The 22131-nt window shown below is 39.8% G+C and overlaps 1 protein-coding gene across 1 annotated transcript; it reads right to left on the bottom strand.

Moving 5' to 3' along the window:
• Positions 1–805: 805 nt before the first annotated feature.
• Positions 806–8108, bottom strand: LOC139475824 (NXPE family member 3-like). The gene is given in 5 exon segments (XM_071259027.1): positions 806–1584; positions 5072–5133; positions 5450–5979; positions 5982–6111; positions 8014–8108. Coding segments are annotated over 5 exon segments (1596 nt in total).
• Between the last annotated feature and the right edge of the window lie 14023 nt (positions 8109–22131).

The raw sequence follows: 22131 nt of genomic DNA, 5'->3' as shown, positions 1-22131 counted from the left end.
ATGAACCCAGAGTGATGAACCCAGAATGATGAACCCAGAGTGATGAACCCATAGTGATGAACCCAGAATGATGATCCAAGAATGATAAACCTTGAATGATGAACCCAGAATGATGAACCCACAATGATGAACCCAGAGTGATGAACCTACAATGATGAACCCACAATGATGAACCCAGAATGATGAACCATGAGTGATGAACCCAGAGTGATGAACCCAGAATGATGAACCTTGAATGATGAATCCACAATGATGAACCCAGAATGATGAACCCTGAATGATGAATCCACAATGATGAACCCACAATGATGAACCCAGAGTGATGAACCCAGAATGGGTGTGGTGATTAGACATTTTCAGCTACCAGATTTTTTTAATTCAAACATATGTTCCTGTTTTTGTTTAAAGATAATCACCTCCTTGCACACATGACATTTTTTTGGCAGGCAATTTCTTTTTGTCAACAGTCTGAAGCATAATTATTTTTTTTCAAGAATTTTCGGGGACAGTATATCTTTTTCTGCATGCCGCTCTCCGGGAAGACCCTCTTTCCACTGGATCGCAGGGTTGGTCATTTGTTTATGAAAATAATCCCACCGTGGATGGCCTGTTTGTGCCGTTGGATATATTCTTTTACATGTTATTAAATTGTTTTATAAACCTGCCTAAACACCATATCTTTGTTAAATTAACCAGGAACCTACTCTCCAGACTGTGTCAAATGCATTGGTGAAGTCAAAAATGAATGTTCTATTGATGTGCTACATAGTCAAATGGGATCCCGATATATTGTCTCTGTATTGAATCATTTCCTAAAGCACAACAATGACATCATGCTGCGTACCATTTGGTGCACGGTGTCCATGCTTGGATGAACTTTTCTAGAACGTTTCGCCATGGTCAAATCCCAGAAATCTAAATAAATAATCTTGTCATGCAATGAAGCGAATTCCTCATGCCAAATATCAGAATATATGAGACCCCAGTAGGATATCAAACTTTGTGTCCCTCTGAAATATGCATGTGGGCCACGAACTGCAAGTGTAACATTAGGGGCGCGTGCCAAGAGGTTCTTTGCAGATGGAACAAGTCGTCGAACATGTCGCCGAAACTCATCCGGGTGGACAAGTGTGAAATGAACGTACAAATATAACACTACGATGTCCTTGGTGGTGTTCGGGAGACGGTCCATCATGATGTGCTGAGCTTGGTTCGAATATCTTGGGTAGTGTCGAGCTCCATGATAGAACGGTAATTCGTGAGCATGCCAGGAAACTGAAAAATTGTATAATTGATCTTTGTCAATAACAGGTACATGAGCATCTGCATGTGAAGGAAAGCGCAAGAAGGAGTGAAGAGCTGTTTTGAACTGGGCACTTGTTGAATCCCCATGAAGCCATAGCGTCCTTCCTTTCAAGCATTGTCTGTAAGCATCTATGGTGCGTGGCAGTGTGTCATGACACATTAGCGAATGCCACTTATTGTTGTGAAAATAACCGTTTGGAGATTTCTGCTGCCAGGTCACTTTTGCTGGTAAATTATTACAGGAGATATCAGGCGGCGTCAGCAAAGATGATTTTCCAACTGCAATTAATTAGAAACATTTGAGTTTGGTTTAACGCTCATGTTAACAGTATTTCACATATGTAACGCGGTGCTAGCTCAATGTGGCAGGGAATCCCGAAGTGATGAAGGACTTAGACGGTTCCCGCCCACATGCATCTCGTTCGACATAAACGTGGTCGCACAAACGTCACGTAGCACCTCACAATCTAGACATAGTCTTTGCAAGTACTCTGCAAGAGGAATGTCTCCGGATCCCATGACCACCAAGTATGACCATTCGATGTGGGGCAACGGTTGAGGTCCACGCTATTACCATTCACTCCCCGTGTCTTGAAATTACACGGCTGGTAAACATACAAGTCATAATTTTCCATATAAGTCATGCGATCCAGTAATGAACAAATACACCAGTCGATGGAGTATATCATGATAGCTGCAGGCTGTACCCACCGATCAAACAATGTGTCAGATCGGGACTTGGTATACCCATCGAAGCAATATAATCCCTTTGGGGGTATTTCGGTACCCTAATATCTGAAAAACTTCAATATATAGTAAAGTTCAGAGATGAGTGAATTGACTTCAATTGGGAGCTGAATTGTTTAAGTCTATTAAGTCTATTAAATTTACCAATACCTGCACTGAGTACGAAAACACTCGAACATTGTCTTAAACTGAACTGTTAAACAGTAAACATTGAGGTCTGATTATTTTTGCGGCCAGAATCCCGTGTATTATAACCGTTTCTTACATTTGTGGAGACTGATCAACATGATCTCTACGTGGAGATCTCTACGCCATTATATATAATAGTTATCAGGATAACTGATTCCAGTAAACTGCCCGATCTGTAACTGCTCCCTGTTCCCTAAGAAAACTGCCCCTCTTAAAACACGAGAGGAATTGTTTCAGAAATCCCTGACAAGTATTATTCGCTGAATATCATTCAATTTACAGAATTTACAATATGAAGTTTTTGAAAATATGTGGCATAATATTTTAAATGTACACGTAGATGGTGAAATGTATTTAAATGACAAAAAATCATGATCATCATTATAATATTGTCTTCATGCATGGTTTGAATATAGTACAAAAATACTAAAATCGTGTGTTGACTAGACGGTTTCCAGAGATGCGTATCATGTCATGTTACTTGGGGACAGTCTTTTGTGGGGTAATGACCTAGGTGTAGCTGACAGTTGTCCTTGGGATTGATTTCAGTTACCTGGACAATCATAGTGTTATTGGTGTACACCTTTCGACATTGCAGCTCTATGTCCCCTTACCTGTCGACACAGGCGGCTAATGGTGATTGATCTGTGCAGGTGTTACTGGTGTCAGAATTCAACAACAATTCTGTCACAGTTTTTCTCAAAATCCAGACTGAGTACGTCTGATACAATCCTCTACATGTATTACATGTTGTTTGCATATATTTCTAGCTAATAGTGAGTGAGTATGGTCACGGGTCACGGACTTGCTCATGTTTAAGCTTTCAAATGAAGTTCTAAAAATCTGCCCTTTTCACTCATTTTAGTAATGTATGTGTATTCCACTATATCATTAGTCCAAAAGATGCATGTGTAGTAAGTGTGTGTGTCTTTACGCCGCTTTTAGCAATATTCCAGCAACATCACGACAGGGGTGGGGGCACCAGAAATGGGCTTCACACATTGTGCCCATGTACCCGGCCGCGTCATACCAAAAGACGTTAAAATATGGTACTTGTTGTTACCCTGTCTGGCGCTCGGCATTAATGGGCTAAAACAAGGACTGGTCGGCTCGGAGTCAGTATACTGTGTCTGATTGGGATATTCATGTTAAACTGCGGCACTATAAATCGGCATCAGTCCGGACTAGTACGTACAAGCAGCCACACAAACACACACACACGCGTACATGCACATCGCTATATAAGTGCAATTATCCTGGACGCGACGTTAAACCCCATTTCACATCACCTCCTTCATTTTGGATTGTTTAAAGGCCGCCGTCGTGTGACAGGAATACATTTGCCAGGCAACAAACAAACACTTACTTTTTATGCACATTGTGAGAGGTCATGCTTACCCTCTTTGAAAACACCTGGTGTCATCACTGATTCTCAGAGATTCATTCACATTTTTACAGCTATTTTGCTTTTTACGCCCATTTTGCTTTGGTGTTGACGTTTTATATACACTCTTCAAAAAAAGAAACGCACAGGTAGATTTCTAGTAAATTTATCGTACCTAAAAAGTCTATATATTTGATTTAATATCATAGATACAAATATGAAATTTTGGAGCACGATAGTCACATGTTGTCGTTGCATAAAGGCATTGAAAACTGTTCATTGTCATGTCATCTCTACGGCCATTGCAAATCGTTGATGTTGGCATTAAATTAAGGTGACACGAGCTGTGTGCATTGTCCTGTTGAAACAGCTCTCTTTCTGGCGGTCATTAATTGGAAGAAGGTGAGGTTGAAGAATTTGATTCATGCAGCGATTTGCTGTCAAATGTCCCTCAACCACAACCAAGTCGGATCTTGTGGTGTAGGATATGCCCCCCACCCAGCCCCCAACACACACCATGACACTACCGCCACCGAAATTGTCGAATTCACGTACACAATGTGGGGCAAAACGCTCATTTCGATAAACACGTTGTCTTCCAGAAATCGTGATTCATCGCTAAACCGCCCTCGTCTCCAGTTTCTCAAATTCCAAGGCTGTAAGGTATAGCATCAACGCAAGCGTCGCTGTCGATGGATCTGTTGCAAAACAAGGACGATAACTGGTCTTCTGGGTCGGATTCTAGCCTCGCGAAGATTGTTCCCGACGGTCTGGTCCGATAACCTCCTCAAACCAGGAATGCGTCCTGCAGTCTCCGTAGCTGTGGCATTGCAATGACAGTAGAATGTAGCGATCCTGTGCAGGGGTGGTAACTCTTGGTCGGTCGGTTCTCTGACGGTCTGCAGTGGAATTGATCTGTGTGTATCGGTCCAAAAGGCGGCAAATGGTGCTGTGGTGGACGTTGCGTGCAACAGCAGACTGCGATTCCCTTCTTTGGATATGTCCTTTGACGATGTTCCGATCGGCAGCGCTAAGTCTCGGCATTTTCGAACTTGAAAAATGTTGACAATTGAATGACAAATTATTGGCTTATGCTTGCCTTTTAATAGCCAATACCACGAGTTACAAAAGTCATAACTTTCACGTGCATTTTCCTCCATTAGATTTTTGAACAAGTGTGAAAACAATGCCGTTTAAGACATTGCAAATCGACATTAGCTGCGTTTTGACGCACCGTCTGTCGAATATCAGGCCAACAACATTTTCCAATAACATATATCTAATTTATATAGCGGATTTTTTGTGTAGTCAGGTCCAATGAACTACATACTACATGTGCGTTTCTTTTTTTTAAGAGTATATATTTGATAGGTCCAGTATTTCAAGACATAGGTTTAGCAAAAAATGACATATGATAACTTACATTTTTCTGATATGAATACTCACCTTTCTTTATAGATAGATTTAAAGCCATTGGTAGGGTATCAGGTGCAGGGTCCTTACTTGACCTGGGTGGAAAAGAAACAAACTGACAACGATTTGATACAATAGTAACTCAACTTCTCATTAGAATTGGTCATTGAAAATTGTATCTGTTTGATGATAGTATAACATATAGTGAGTGAGTGATTATTATGAGTGAAATATGACATTGCCAGGTATGCCATATATTGACGGCGACATGTCATCTATATCTGCGTTATGAAAAAATAGTCTCCAAAGTCAGTAACAGGTTCAATTCAAGGTAGGATGCAAGGTGGCACCAGCTTAAAGATGGCACAGATGTGAAGTGTAAATAACACAAACAATGAGGTAAGTACGTACCATGTAAGGATGTCTTTATCAGTAGCATCAAGTGTGAAATTAGTCGGGCCAGTGTAGGATTTTGTCCATGTATCACAGGGTAAATTAGACTTCTTGCAAAACCAAGGAAAACCATCCTTCTCAGTTGTAAAGTTACACCACTCGTTGGTCTTTGAAATACTCGGTTGGTTTGCTGAGCATCTCGATGTTTCAGACAGCGGTTTCTTGTTGAAATCAGCATATGCTGTCCATATACTGGAGTATTGCTTGAAAATTCTGTAATATAGAGTCAACTCCTCTCTTCGTGTTGCAATAAATACGCGTATCGCAGCCTGTCCGGTCCATGTGGCTTTGAAAACACCAGTGTAACTTCCATCATTGTGGTCGAAAACCTCACCGGAGACGGATGCTGAAGTCTTGGGATCTTCCATCCACACTCTCAGATGGTCGCCCCCAGTTGACTTCCGGTTACCATCCCTATCAAACAGATCTATTTGAACTTTGATCTGTTCTCCCAACGAGTACGATGGTTGATAATGTGTTAGATATTATATATACGAGAGGTGTTTGCATTGGCAAACTTTGGATGGTTATGTATAGTTGAGAGGAGTAAATCATGCTCTGAGAGATAGCGGCGTCCTAATACTTGCTCCTGTTGAAACGTTAAATTGTGTAGTTGTGTACTGAAATGATAGAAATGCGTGTACGTATAACTAAGCACACTTTTGTAAACCTGACTCATGACTCATAAGACAACAACAACAACTACAATAATAATAATAATATTAATAATAATAATTACAGATTTATATAGCGCTGGTATCCAGTTCGAAGAACTGCTCAAAAGCGCTTCATTTGAGTCTACACAAAAAAGAGAGACATTACACAGCTAAGAGAACACACAGCCTCAATACTCCAAGAAAGATTTGGTGAAAAGATAGATTTTGAGTCTTGATCGGAACAAAGTAGGACTGTCAATGTTCCTGATAGCCAATGGCAGCCTATTCCATAGCTCAGGGGCAACTTTCGCGAAACTCCGACCTCCAAAAGTCGCCGTTCTAACACTAGGCACAGAGAGTAGGGACTGGTAGCTTGATCTGAGAGATCTCCCTAGGCACGTACTCTCCAAGAAGCTAGCTAATCTAAGTGGGTTTTTTTTATTCAATCACAATCAAATCAGATCTTGCTCTCGCAAAACAAAGATCTGAGGACATCACATATCAGGTCACAAAAGCCTGTCAGTAAGCAGTTTTCTCGAGCTTTATGGCACTAGCTTAAAATTGGCGATATCCATTCCAGACCACGCTTCGAAATTATTTTGACTTAGTTCTCATTTCGAAAAGTGAACAAAATAGAATTCTGAAATGTCCAAATAGATGACCGAAATTGTATGGCCCATGGGCTATGGAAAGTCTCTGCTCTTTTTTTATGTTCATTCCAATGAAGCTAGGGGTGGGCGATGGTTTTGACGGAATCAGTCGTACATACCGTAAAGTTCTGTCGTTCGGAATACCCCGAATCTTTTAGAGGTTACATGATTAGAAAACACATTCCAAATGTCCCGATCTGGTAAGCGACGCTCTGATTGATCGGATGAAAGGTCGTTCTGACGTGACCCGAAATCTGTGTATAGCGGTAGCGAGGATAAAGATCCGATTTTAATGAGATTGCAAAAGGCCACTGTGTTATAGTACATGGTAATAAAAACGACAAATCCCTTTCAATATTCAATAGTTGTGATGATACCAGACGTTCGCGAAAAGGAGGGCGTATCCTGCCACACTGTTTGGTAACCGTCAAAAACACAAGCTAAGGTAAACACCTTGTATCGTCACTATTTGAGAGTGACTCATAAACACATGTTTATGATACACATGGAATTGTACAATGGAATCTGTTTGTAGCAGAGATTTCTTATGATTATGGAAATGTTTTTGTCGCCTTATATTTATACTTAAATGATTGTGATGAGCATGAGCTGTTTGTAGCAAAATGAGGTGACTTTTAGGCTGTATGTCTTAGGAATGCTTCTTTTGGTGTGCGCTTTATAAGTATCCATCAAAGAAAATGCCTGACACGATGTCTTTCTGTAACTCGTATCGGCATTGTGCAGAAACAATGATTTAAAAAAACATTACCTTTTGAAGAACCATGCATTTGTTCCCTTTGTAGAGACAAAGTAAAGGGATAATACTTAAACGGTGCAATAAAAATACACATGGGCGTCAAACAATGATACACTTACAACGAGCGTTTGATAATGTCCATATTCACGAAGGCAATTAACGCCCCACAAATAAACATCAGACTGACAAAGATACGGATGTATCACTCCTCAATATTGCCCCACAACGTTGATGCTGGATCCAGTTTAGATCCGTTTATATTAAGACAATGATATTTATAAAGTGGGCTGAAAACATCCATATACACGCAGGCAGTTAACTCGTCACAAACAAACATCATAAAGACAAAGATACGGATATTACGCTTCTCCATATTGCCCTACAACGTTGATACCAGATACCGTTTAGATTAAGACAATGGCTAATTATATCGTGATCTGAAAACAATGATATACTTACAATGAGCGTTTGAACATGTCCATATCCACGAAGGCAATAAACACTCCACAAACAAACACCAGACAGACAAATATACGAATTTTACGCTCCTTCATATTGCCCTACAACTTCGATCCCAGATCCCTTTAAACTAAGACTGATTCGTGAGGCTACCGTATGCATTATATGTCCAAATAATCGAAGAGTGCGTTAAATATCAGCGTACAAACACCTGCCATCGCAGAAGAGAAATGTCGTTAAACATGGATGTTTGATGGATGTGTGTGTTGGCGTCTTGGCCATGATGATGAAAATATTGCGCGTGGAAACACGTCGCACGTAACAGTGGTTTTCGAGAAAAAACATATTTAAAACAAAAACAAAATAAGCTTGCGAAGGCTATGCAACGGATTACAGTATTTACTATCATGGAAAAGAGTCCAGCTTAATACCTGCATTGACAATCTGTATTCTAAAACTCGAAATATCTTCAAACATGTCCCAGGGGCGGTCGGGTAGCCTAGTGGTTAAAGCGTTCGCTCGTCACGCCGAAGACCCGGGTTCGATTCCCGACATGGGTACAATGTGTGAGGCCCATTTTTGGTGTCCCCGCCGTGATATTGCTGGAATATTGCTAAAAGCGGCGTAAAACCATACTCACTCACTCAAATATGTCCGTGTCTGAAAAGTGCAGTTTCACTTGAGAAAAGCCAAGGATTGCAATGGATACTGAAGAAGGTTCGTGAAACATGTTGAGGACACGATAGCCTCACAAGGTAGGTTTGTGTCACAGTGTAGTGTAGTTGGGGAGTGGTGGTATGTCCCACAATACTGGGACCAGTTCTGTTTCTCTTGTCCTCCTGTACCTTATACTTGATGTGAGAAGATCCCACAGATTGTGGGATACTAACAGGACAAACACTAATAACACATTGTTTGAAACTAACTTGCGTCATAAATGTCACTGTGGTATCCGTCTGTCCGAGCTCTCTATATATGTCTTAAGTAAGGATAAGAATTTATGGATGAACAACTTCTTTATAACAATTATAGTCTGGATGAACAACTTCTTTATTACAATTAAGAGCTTATTACAATTGTTCATCCATAAATTCTTATTCTTACTTAGTATTCCAACTTCTAAATGCCTATCAAAGAAATGTATATGTCTTTCTCTCCTCCCTCCCCATTTCTAACCACATATTTCTTTTCGTTGACACATACTCGACTTCTTGAATGTTTTTAGTTTCCCTCTCGAGCACTTGCCTTCCATCACACTGACATATAGCGTTTCTGAGACAACCTTCCTATCAGCTGGTCATACAAAACATGGACGTGGTAAACGTCTGACTCCAGGCTCAGATCACTTCTAGGGGACATTGGTCCGATAGAGTTCAGTCTATACCCACGGTTATTTTACGAATGTTTAGGAAGTCCTGGATGTAGTTTATTATCTGACCTTTGAGTCCTATCTTTTTAAGTTTTTGTATTAGCCCGTCGTGCCAAACCATCTCGAAAGCTTTAGAGAAGTCTAAGAAGATGCCTGTGGTATATTGTTTATTTAGTTGTCCTGTTTTAATATCTTGCTCTAGTCGGGCGAGGTTATCTAGGGTTGAGCGGGACAGGAGTGAAACCGCTTTGATCTGGTTTTATGATGTTATTTTGGGTTAGGTAATGTTGTCATCTATATTTAGCCATTGATTCCATTACTTTACATAAGTTTGAAGTTAGGGAAATTGGTCTATATGAGTTAGCTTGATTAGCTGGTTTATTAGGTTTAGGGATTGGTATGACTAGGGCCTGTTTCCAGGGAGTAGGAACCTGTCCGTTTAGGTAGATGAGATTGTATAGTTTGAGTAGTGCCTGGAGTAGTTTTAGGGGGAGTTTTTTAATTATTTGGTAAGAAGTTAGGTCTAATCCTGGGGCTTTGCCCTTTTCCCTGTTTTGTATTACGCAGAGGAGCTCCTCCATTGTGTAGGGTTGGTTTATTTCTAGATTGTTATTGTTTGGTTCTTTTGTGGGTTTGTTTTCTGTTTTAAGTTTATCTTGGAATTTTTGGCTGAAGTTGGTGTTACTGCTAACGGCCGAAAAGTGGTTGGCGAGATTATTTGCTTTTTGGGCGGAGTTGGTTGAGTTGTTAATGTTAGGGTTTTTTTTATGTCGTTTTAAGCCTCTAATGGCGTGGATTTTGCGCCAGGCCGATCTGGCATCTGTACGGTTATTTATACCTTCGCAGAATTGTTTCGAGTCTCTACTTTGGGCTATTTGGACTAGTTTTTGAACCTGGTGGTTTAGTTCGTGGGCTGTGTTTAGATATTTGTTGTCGCGTTTTGCTTTATTGAAGGCTGATTTACGTTTTCGTCTAGTCTGTTCTATTTCCTCATTGCACCATGGTACCGTCGGTTTGCCTGTCTTAGATGTTTTGAAGGGGATGGAGGTTTTGGCTGCGTTTATTATATAGTCTGTTAGGTTTTTACAATAGGTTTCTGGATCATTATTTTCTATTTCGTTTAAGTTAGCTTCGTTGCAGATATCTTGGAATTGGTCCCAGTTAGCTTTATTGTAATGGAATTTTGGTTCTTGGTTTTCTGTTTGGATTGATACGTTTGTATTTCCTATGGTTATGTTTATGGGGAAGTGGTCACTACCTAGCGGGACGTCGTGCACTTCCCATTGAGTACTTTGAGTTAGATCTGCGGTGCATATGGTTAGGTCGATAGCCGACATTTTTTGGTTTATCTTATCGTACCTCGTGGGTTGGTTGCTATTTAGGAGTACTAGGTCGTTTGTTTCTATCCATTCGGAGATTAATTTGCCATGATGATCTATTTTATCACCTATGCTCCATGTAGGATGGTGAGCGTTAAAGTCTCCCAGGAATATAGTAGATTTATCGCTTATTTGGAGTAGTTTGTTTAGATCCTCAGGTTGGACTTTTTGTTCCGCCCAGTGGTAAATATTTATGATGTTTATGTTTCGGTTATTTAATGCGATTTTAATGCCGTTGGCCTCTAGGTTTGGCGTGTCTATTTTTATTTCTTCGTAATTTTTTTTAATCACATCATTATCTCGACATTTCCCCACACCCCACGTTTTGTTTGTTTTTGGTAAAAGTTAATAAGAGGAGATTAAGTGGGGACTAGAGGTATCTTTTCAGAGGGTGTTATTCTGACATTACCCACTATTTACTGGAGGACATTGTAAATAAATATAGACTGTCATGTTGTCTATATGCAGATAGGATTTGTTATCTTAACAATAACTGGGGGTTTCACATTATGGGTTGTGATTTGTACAATTCCCAAATAGTCCTGCTGCGTATTGGTGCTTAGTGATGTCAAAGGTAACATTTTATTTTTACGGGAAATTGGTAGTGAATACTTAATACCATGAAAACAGGATATCTTCAGGTTTTTAGCCCTTTCTTTCTGTATGTGTAATTCTGATGGAAAGAAGTCACTCAACCAGTCCATGGATTCCATGTTAAAAGAAGATCAGACTTAGTTAACATCCGTGTTCATTTTTAACAAATTCCCACTGGTGACATTTTAGTGAACTTGGCAAGTGGGGATGAATTTTGATATTCATATTTTTATAATCTGTCAAACTGTACATAAATGAGTGTGTTAAATCATAACATTCAAAGGGACTGTTCCCTCCACCCATGAATATCTTAATGAGTGAGTGAGTATGGTTTTACGCCTCTTTTAGCAATATTCCAGCAATATCACGGTGGGAATATCTTAATGAATGCACATTAGTTTATTGTATAGATTATATAAAGATCTCACTAAGTATATGTTTTGCATGCATGACAGATGGGATTAAGATAGGTTGGAAATAATTTCCTAAAAGTTTCCAATAACTAGTGGAGGAAGTTGGAAATGGCTGGACCTGTAGATAACATCCACAGATAACATAGGGTAACATTCAATAGGCTCATTACCTTGTGATCATGTAAACGTTTTTCTTAACAGTAAAGAAAATGAGAAGAAATTTGAAGTGAACTACATTTGAAAATGAGAGAAGAAATTAATAGTCAATGTTTTTTATCATAAAACCTCTCTGTTCAGTAAACAACAGTTGTCATTTAAGTACTTCCAAGGGGAATCCCAAACCTTCTCTTACTCTGTTATGATATATTATGTCAAAGTGAAAACAAAAAAAACCATTAACGTGCAACAAATCATTTTCCATGGACTTGTTTATTTTCTTATTGTTGATATACATGTGTTCAGATTAATGAAAACAAATACTATATCAACTATAACTTGCTTCCGTTAGTGAATGCGTGTAATGCTTGCATACTGGCTTCCCAGTTCTCATAATGCTTCATATGAAAGCAAAATTGTGTGTTTAATTAACCTCATCTCCCATGTCAGTGACTGATTTCAAAACGCATGTCTTGGTGTTACACAGCCAGTGTCCCAACTCTCGTGTATCTACTTTAATGTTTCGCCCTCGCGATCTAACGCCATAACATTTCAGGTCATAGACATCCTCTTAGACACAGCAGATGCGTTCTGGACATATTATCTTTCGGCTCCATAGACTGTACTGTCCTAAAATTGACTTTATTAGTCTTCGGAACTTACGTCTAGTACACACAAACAGGACCGTTCAGTCTACAGTAAACTACGGTTATAGCGAACTCAAAGGGACCACAAATTCTAGTTCGTTATAACCGTAATTCGTTATAAGCATATACACAGCATATATACAGCAAATGGCAGGGACCTAAAAACCAGTTCGTTATATCCGCCAGTTCGTTATAAGCGTGTTCGTTATAACCGTAGTTTACTGTATATGAGGAATGTAGCAGGCAGTGTATCTTCCACTTGGCTGACTTACTAATATCCGTTTTCTTTTAGCAAATAGAGATTGTTAGAAACAAACATATACGATATACAACCAATATTTGCACAACTATCACAAACTCGACACTGACACCGCGTCAAACCCCGCGCTAGACTGGACACAGTTACTTAATTATATTGGAGATTTTACGTGCGCTTTCCGACTGCAAGCGTATGTCGCACACGGGCCCGCCAGGCCATTTAATGTGTTTCCGAAAGGGGGAAAAGGAAGTGGTGGTCCAAGGGTTGCTTATATAGTATAGTATAGTATAGTATAGTATAGTATAGTATAGTATAGTATAGTATAGTATAGTATAGTATAGTATAGTATAGTATAGTATAGTATAGTATAGTATAGTATAGTATAGTAGATTTTTGAGATTTTGAATGAATGACAAGAGTGTGTAGGGCCGAACTGAGGGAGCTATGTGTGGTGGGTGGTTTATTAGTTTATGTGATTTTGGTTTTATTAGTTTATTTGGAATTTAAATGCTAATTAGACCTGTTTTAATTAAGTATATGCATATGGCTCTGAATTTTTCTAATTTATTTTGTGGATTTAGGATTGATTCTAGAGTAAGTGCAGTATTAAGATTTAGGGTGGTTTGTAGTGTGGTTCGGTGTGTTTGGTAGTGTGTGCAGTGAATGAGTACGTGTTCTGGTGTTTCTTGTTGTTTGCAGTGTGGGCAGGTTCCTGTTGCGTGTAGTTTAGCTATTGGACACAGTTATGTGCGCAACGATTACATAATCCCTACCGCAGAAAAGTGCTGCAGCACTATTTTCTTAGACTCATTCTACAAAATGATTATGACGAGACACTCGATGACATACGTGGTGTGACAAGAGGACAGATCAAATCTGTCAAAGCAATTGTCAAGCGACTGTTGAACGGACGCACACCCGTCACTCGGAATGAGAACTGAAGGTATCTGCAACCCAATCCTCACAACACTTATCTGAGGATTTTAAGGCGCATCTCTCTCCCTGAAACTCCAGATAGGAGTGTTGAACGCAGTTTATCAATCATACCCATTCGTATTTAAATAAGAACACGTGAGACAGATGAGAGACGAAGCGCAAAAGAATATACGTCGTCGTCGTCAGGCTGCTCAAATGAGAGGCCGACTCGTTCCCATTCAGAGTTTATGCAAGTCTGTATGTTCAGTTATACTCCAACAACCGAAGTGTCAACATAAAATCGAAATGCTCAATGTCGTTTGCAGTAGTACAATTTCAGTTCTTGGAGGTACGTGCAGTGGAAAAACCTACTTGACCAAACGAATACCGCAGTATGCTAACACTATGTTTGTTAACACTATGACATTCATGAGTGGTCCGATACGTCCAACAAAAACATGATTTTGGTGCTGGATGATCTTATGATGGAGATTCCAGCGAGTAAATTGATGATCACCTTGTATACCACCCTCTCCCATCATCTAGGCATTACTATACTTCATCTCCAGCAAAGCGCTTACCCCCAGGGTCCTGGTTCGCGTACATTGAGTTTAAATACTCATATATTCATTTTAATGCCTAATCCTTGTTCTGCACACGAACACAAAATTTTAGCTTCACAAATCTTTCCAGGACAAGCCAAATATTTTTCCGAATCCTATCGGGATGCATTAGAAGGGGAAAGTGTGGTTATTTAGTCGTTGATGACGCCTTACAATAACCCAGAGTATGGTCGTTTACACAGGTATCTCACCCAGTGAGCTTCGTACCATCTATTTACCTCGAGACTGAAAAGAGCTAATTTCATACGTAACCCATGCAGTGTCAGTAACTTTTCAGTTGCTAATCAACTGCAGATGCGCAGGGTCTACTGTTGGAAGATAGTCTGTACCACACCAGCTCGCACTTTACATATGTCAGTGCGTCCTATTGAAGTAATAACGGTAAAAGAAAGCCAAAGGGTGTTTTACTATAAGGAAGCGTGCATACAATCCTTACAAGAAGCCTTGCTCGAATCAATAGATATCCCTGATCACACACACACACACACACACACCTTTTATTCCGAAAAGATTTTTTATTTCTGTATAAATTACCACCAAAGACAATAAATAGATCTTAATTGTGTGCACACACACACACCCACACACCACCACCCCCCCCCCCCCCCCCTTTTCAAAAAAGCTGTATCCGCCCATGGACTTGAACTGTGAGTAGTAATTGCATTTCGTTGATGATGTCAGGGAAAAGTGCCAATATTGAGTGAGGCAGTCGTAAAATCTTCGTTTATAAATCTGTCATGAAATGTTGAATATTACCAATGTCTTGGCTTAGCCAAACAAAACCAAATCCAAACTGAAATAAAATCATTCTAATATGTGATGCCCATGTAATTTTACCATTATCATCAAGAGATTTTAGTATATAATAAGCTTGGATGGGTAGCCTGTGTTGTTCCATCTGAATGTAGTTATACTGTAGGGGGATCCTACCACAGTCTCCTGGAACCATGTTGTTGTTGGTGAACGTATTTGCAGAATCTGTTATGGACACTCTCAATAATGTTACAGTAGCTGGTTCCCCAGATCTCTGATCCATAACATAGGATTGGTGAAATTATAGCATCAAAAATATTAAAGAGGACTACAAGAGGACTGAATACAACCCTTGATTGCATTGTACCTTGCTTAGATTGTCTTCACTTGTTGAGTGATAGCCTACCTGTTTTGTTGCATGAACAGGTAAGGATCGAGCAGAGGTCCCTCGGGAGGGGCACTGATCGAAATCAAGACGGAGTCCGTGTCCGTCATCAACAACTTAACGCAATCACAGTAATGCTTGACTCACTCGTTGTAATACAACGAATAGATTCGTCTTTTGTCGTGTACTAAGATACAAAATCCCACTGCAATAGGTTTGTTAAGCTGGACAGTCGGACGCCCCATTTCAACAGCAGTCAAATGTTCTGAAAAAAAAACTAACGTTTGAAATTACATTTTGATGTGAATTTCAACAACCTTTCCACGTCCGTCATCAGCTTTACACCCCTATATTTTCGACAATTTTCTATGTTTTCCGTAACAGGCATCATTAAGAAGCTTATAGTGGTCACGTGACGCATTGTCCGTTGCCGTTCTCCGCTTGACTATGTTGACGTCGACGTAAGGTTTCATCCATGCACGCTGTTTAAACCTCATTACTTTGTGTACGCGAGTCATTTACCTCCCTATAGCTTTACCAATCCTCAGTTGGCCCTGTGTCCGTACTACTGAAGAAACTACTGAATGTTTACACAGCGGCAACGGCTACCATGGGTTATCACAATCAACCGTTTCAGTCAGGACACTGGTGAGCTATGAGCGACAACGTGTGTACAGTGCGGAAAGCCACCGGCTTTGATACATTCATTCATGACACGGGCCATCTATAGCTAACGGCGAATGTGGATCGCGGAATGTCACCGGCCATTGTTCAAAACCCTCCAAGAATCCTCCGTGAATGTTTACCCGCTTCATTGTACCCGTCATCTCTCTATTATTCGGTCTGCTTGTTCAAAGGATTTCCCTATATCGTTTTAATAATCATACAGTTTCCACAACTGCACTTAATCAACTAATAACCTGAATTTGTAAAACAAGATTTCCACAATGATCTTCATAAACCCGATAGCGCTCTGGCAATCAAATTCGTGAATTACTTGTCAAACTTTCGAGTCCATCTGACACAGACAGTTGCGCAAACACTATAGTTTCATTTCACTTTATGTTCGAAATAAATATATTACACCTGCTTACGTGACACTTGACTATTGCACGATTATAAATAGCATTTGCTGTACTTCACAGACGTTAAAAAAACACATCCAATAAAGCGCCAGTTTGATCAATATACTTGAAGAAGAAATAGGTTTTTTTTAAACAGGGGCTAAAATGTTGACGTTGAATGCTAATCACAGTAAGTTTGATGACACATTTTTGTAAACCAATTAGCACTCGCAGAGGTTCTGCTTTTTAAGACTTTTTTTTCGAATTTACAGTATGTTTACACGTTTCATGACAAAAGAACGAACCATTAAATAACGAATGTTTGATCGAATTAAAAAGAATTAAAGGAATGTAAGCATACATACTAGCAAAATCAGGGTGCAAATATCAATATTGATGATATAATAAACAAGGAATATTTACGTTCCATACTACGCCACACTTAGATATCAGATGGGAGATATAGCTTGGATACTTGGTGACTGACGCGAGTAATCATTACCTCGCTCATCAACTCCTTGTGAGTGAGTGAGTGAGTGAGTGAGTGCAACAGCTTTTCAATTATATCACGGACTGTCACCTTAATGTGGGAGGAAAGCCTGGGGTGATGCATGTTTTGCAATTTGGTGAAATCCACGAACACGGGTATGGTGCTGACAAACCCTGAAACATAATCAAGAATAATCGGGGTTCGAACCCACGATTGTAGGTTTCTGGCACGTGTAAGAGACGCAAGAAAGACCTTTGAACTGGTGTTTGGGGCATAGAAATTCCAATTGGGACAATGTCATGTTCTCAGATGAAAGTTCAGTTTGGCTATACCTAAACTGCATAAAAATATGGACCAAATGAACAGAAAAAACAACAATTTACCAGCGTCCAAAGTACTGTCCTTAATTCATATGTGGGGTGGCGTGTCTGTGTTGGTTGCCACACCATCATGTGAATTTGTAGGTAAATGACTTGTGCAGTGTACAGCGATATTCTACAGGGACATCACCTTCCAACAGCACAAGTTTTGAATGGTGACAGGTGGGTATTCCGCCAAGACAATGATCCAAAACATAGAGCAAAGCATTCTGAGGAATGGTTTAAGGAGCAAAATGTTACATTCCCGGAATGGCCAATATCAATCAAAAATAATCTGAAACATATATGGGATATGAAAGTAGAGGTGGTGAGATATTTGTACGGTATGACTCATGATTTTCTAACTTCCTTGATAGACAATATTCCTCGCAGTATTTAGGGTGTATTGGGAAAAGAAGTGGTCTAACAAAATATTGAGCAGTTTGCTGATTTGTAGCCTACCGTATGCGGTGTTCATTGGACAAACTTATCTCTTGGTCTATGTTTTAACAAATCTATAATTCACAATGTTCTCATTATCAATAATTTCTGGTCAAACGGGCTGTAAATAATCGAGCTTGAGCCAGACAAACAAGTGGTTGATAGTGACAGTGTGAGATCAACGTCACACACAGGTCGTTTCGTAGAACAAACACACGTTTCTAAGAACCAAACCTGACGGGAGCTGGTTGATTAGATCTGATTTTGCCTGTCATGGTGTTAATTTGTCAATTAATATATTTTTTAGGTTGGAAGATATGTTTCGTCTCTTATAATATCTTGGTGTCATCAGTTGTAGGAATGAAAAGATGTAATATTTTTTAAATGTTTATTGAACGTGGATTGACTTTCATCATAAATCATGAACTAATTTCGTTTCAGCTAACACACTTGATATTGCCTCTTACAACCAACAAAGGTAAGAGGTGCCAATTCTGCCATGGATTCGGTTGGGGAGATTATTTCCAAGATAACATGGAGAGAGATATGAGATCGTATTGCGAGTGAGTAAATGTTATCTACCACTTCAGTCAGCAATATTCCAGCTATTTTATTGCAGCATGTAGATCGTCAAGTTTTGAGCAAACAAACCAGTGGCTGATAACACGAGAAATGAACCTCTACATGTGTTTACAATAACACAATCAGCCTATTCTCATAGTATTGAGGTGCCTAGGGCATATTCTAACCCTGGTCACCGAAGAATCTTAATTCAGTTTTGAGATGTAAATGTTACGAAGTAAACCTTTAAAGTACATTTGCAAACTGTACCTGTCCGTAAATGCTGCTGGCATAACTCTTGAACAAAGCCATTGTTGGTATTACATTAATTCTGATTATTGAAAAAGGAAAAACAAGACATGATAATGTATGCATGTAAAGTTGCACACAAATACACCCCTCTTTCATATATACAAGACCTTCTGAAATATTACCGGTCACAAACACCGCAACAATAAAGGCACATCGCATAATTATTTATACAAGGACACTCTTAGCATCAAGCTAACAAAGTACCATGAACTGCGAAATCCACATAATCAATATATTATAGTGCAGATGATAGTGGATTAAACCTTTGTAAAAAGGGTCATTGGCAGGATTACAGTTTCAAAGAAGGCTGGGCAATTCATTTTGCGAATGGTTTTCCTATGGAGGTCTTTCACGACTATTCTTGAACATAGAGGGGCTTTGTCCATAAAAGGGATAACACCTCTTGGAAATAAGATGGCAGATTTCTACTTGGTACCCCCACACACCCACAAAAAAATTATGTGAAAAGAAAGGATATGATACCCAGGATAACATGTCTTTGTAGAGTTAAATCCTTCAATTGTTCTAATTACATGGAAATGCCAAAATGTAGGGCCCTCCGGTATTTTTCTTGCTTCTTAGCACATGAGCGTAAATTAAATCAATTTCAAGTGATTCCCCCCATCAGCAGATGTTTCAAAAGTCATGGAATGTGATACCTACAGTAACTTCAGGCTGCAGGTGTTGTGAGAGCCTTCCATAATGAGTCTGTAGCTGTAAAGAAGTTCCTTACTTAGAACGAGCACCCGTCTCGGTATGGTTTTACGCCGTTTTTAGCAATATTCCAGCAATACCACGGCGAGCGACACCTGACATGGGCTTCGCACATTGTACCCATGACGTGAATCGAACCTGGGTCTTCAGCATGAAAAGTGAATGCTTCAACCACTAGGCTACCCAACCGCCAAAAATCCCCACATGATAAAGTTGTGGTTATTGTTCAACAAGTTCAAGTGAAAATGTCCATACCTTTATTTTGGCTTTAAAATGTCTTATCTTACACTTAGCTACGTTCACTTTTGCAAAACATCTGCAAAAGTAAGTTTAGTCCATTAATCATTCTCACTGATTGGTGAGTACCAAAGAAAGATTGTTGTGTCGGCACGGTATGAAATAAGAAAATGAGTCACATTAGCATACAATGTATGTAGTTAAAGGAATATAAGTTGTGCACTTTACTGGGCGCACTTTTTCAGATCCAATCAGCACTATTCGGGCTAGAAGGCGCTTCGCTGGCTCACCGAATTGGCTAATTATTTCGTTAATTTAAGCTAATTAGTTCGTTAATTAGATGACGCTCTACCACTGGACCAACAGCGATATCACATGTAATCAGTGCTCGTTTAACGGGTCATTAGCACCCAATTAACACGCATGCACAATTAAGTAAACAATGAATTGTGCATGCGTGTGACGTCACGGACCGCCCTCCCATTCATCTTTTCTTGAAACCACACCCGCCATTGTTTATGTCAACATGACCGACCAATCGGCTTAACTGTATTAACGTTTGAAAAAGGTATGAATTATGGCTAACCCTTGCCCTAAGCAAGCTAACCCTAAGGACAGACAAGGAGTGTTGGATCGTAAAGACGTGTATGTTTCCCAAAGAGCGAAAATGGGTGTTGGATCGTGAAGCGAGAGTAACTGCATGGAGCGTGAGCCACGGTAACGGTATAACGAGACAGCCGGCGCTATAGCGCTGTAATTGAATGAATGATTGAGCTTGGGCTGCGCCCGGTAAACTGCATTATTGCCCTCACCTGAATGTGAAACTTCAGCTCCCTGCATGACCTCAAATGCAATCTCAATATTTTGACGAGGTTGTGAAACATGTCTGCTGTAGGAATATCACGTCCTCTGGGATATCCCTTGTCACACTGCCTTATCGCTAGGCATGGTAGACAAACACATATTCAATACAACGACGTACGGATAATTCCTAATACACACTGTCGAAATCCCCGCTGCTACCAATATGGCCAGCAATGAACTGTAATCGGCAAACCTCGCCCCTTTCCGTAATTGCTGCAGAAATGACCGATCCATTCGTCACCGCTCGCCCCTTTCCGTAACCAGCAAGAAGACTCGTCCCCCTATCGATGAATGTAATGTGCGAAAAAACGACAAACCAATCAGCACGCGCACATGACTTCAAGTACTCCGGTCAAAGAAGCCCTCATTAATAATTTTTGTGTTAACATGTATCTTGCAATTTAAAATATACCCAAGATACAGTTAATGTTTGTTTGTTGTTTAACGCCGCGCCGTCTGTATATAATCGAGTCTGGACCAGACAATCCAGTGATTGACATCGTGAGCATCGATCCACTCAACTGAGATACGATGACATGCATCAACTATGTCAGCGAGCCTGACCACTCGATCCCGTTAGTCGCCTCATATTGTATACTGTGTGGCATTTTCTCCTATTTTGAGCTATCCATTCGTCTATTCGTTGCATAAACTGGCTCAACATTTTCAGAATATGCATCGGGAGAGAATCGTAGCAAGAATTAGGGAATTAAAAAAAAATACATAACAATGATTTGGTAAATTCAACAGAAATTATCAGTTTCCGTCCACCGTGACGCCATGACTGACGTAAAATCACGACAACGGTATTTATCGGGATCTCTGACTATTCCTCTTAGTTTCAGTGGGAAAGTTTAAACCAAGTAACAGAACACAGATTGTCAGAATGTTTTTGATTGCTTACATGTCACATTTATGTATCTACGGTCCCCGAATCAACGACAGTCCCCTCGTAAATCCCGCCTACTGTTGTCAGTGAACACGCCATTTTGAAAAAATTGGCCTCCGGTAGTGATGTCATACGTCAACTTTGTTGTACACATTTGGTAATTTCTTTGAGGTGATGGTCCTTGAATGAAAGTAGACACGGGCCTTGTAGTTTTATTGTGTTCGGAAACTGTTTTTGTTTGTTATTATTATGATCAATTGTTTGTTGTGACGACAAGGGTTTGCATAAGAGCTACAGGTGTAGGACTTTTAAAGGTCATGTCCCTATTCTCATCATAACGCTGGGATTTGATAATAAGGGTTGGTACCAAGGGTATAAATCTGGCAAAGTGCATGTCACACAAACAGTTGCATTCCATTCCAATCATGTCTTGCCACCTGAAACACATTCCTTTTCAAGAAAGTGAGATATGGATTACAATGAATAACGACAGCTTATCAATCTTTAAAAAGTTCACACTGAAACCTTGAAAGGATTAGATACGTTAGCTGTTTTTCAGCATGTTCTGCGTTTTGGGGATGTTCACAGGGAGGATGAGTATTGAATGAGTATTTTTGTTTGTGATAATTTCAAACTACATGTATTTAACATGGTATATTTCAATGCAATGTGAAACATCACACTCACAATATTC

Source organism: Haliotis cracherodii, unplaced genomic scaffold, assembly GCF_022045235.1.
Source record: "Haliotis cracherodii isolate W230 unplaced genomic scaffold, xgHalCrac1.p SCAF_3, whole genome shotgun sequence".
Classification (NCBI taxonomy): domain Eukaryota; kingdom Metazoa; phylum Mollusca; class Gastropoda; order Lepetellida; family Haliotidae; genus Haliotis; species Haliotis cracherodii.
Note: the sequence above shows the minus strand (reverse complement) of the source record. Positions and strands in the feature narration are given on the sequence as shown.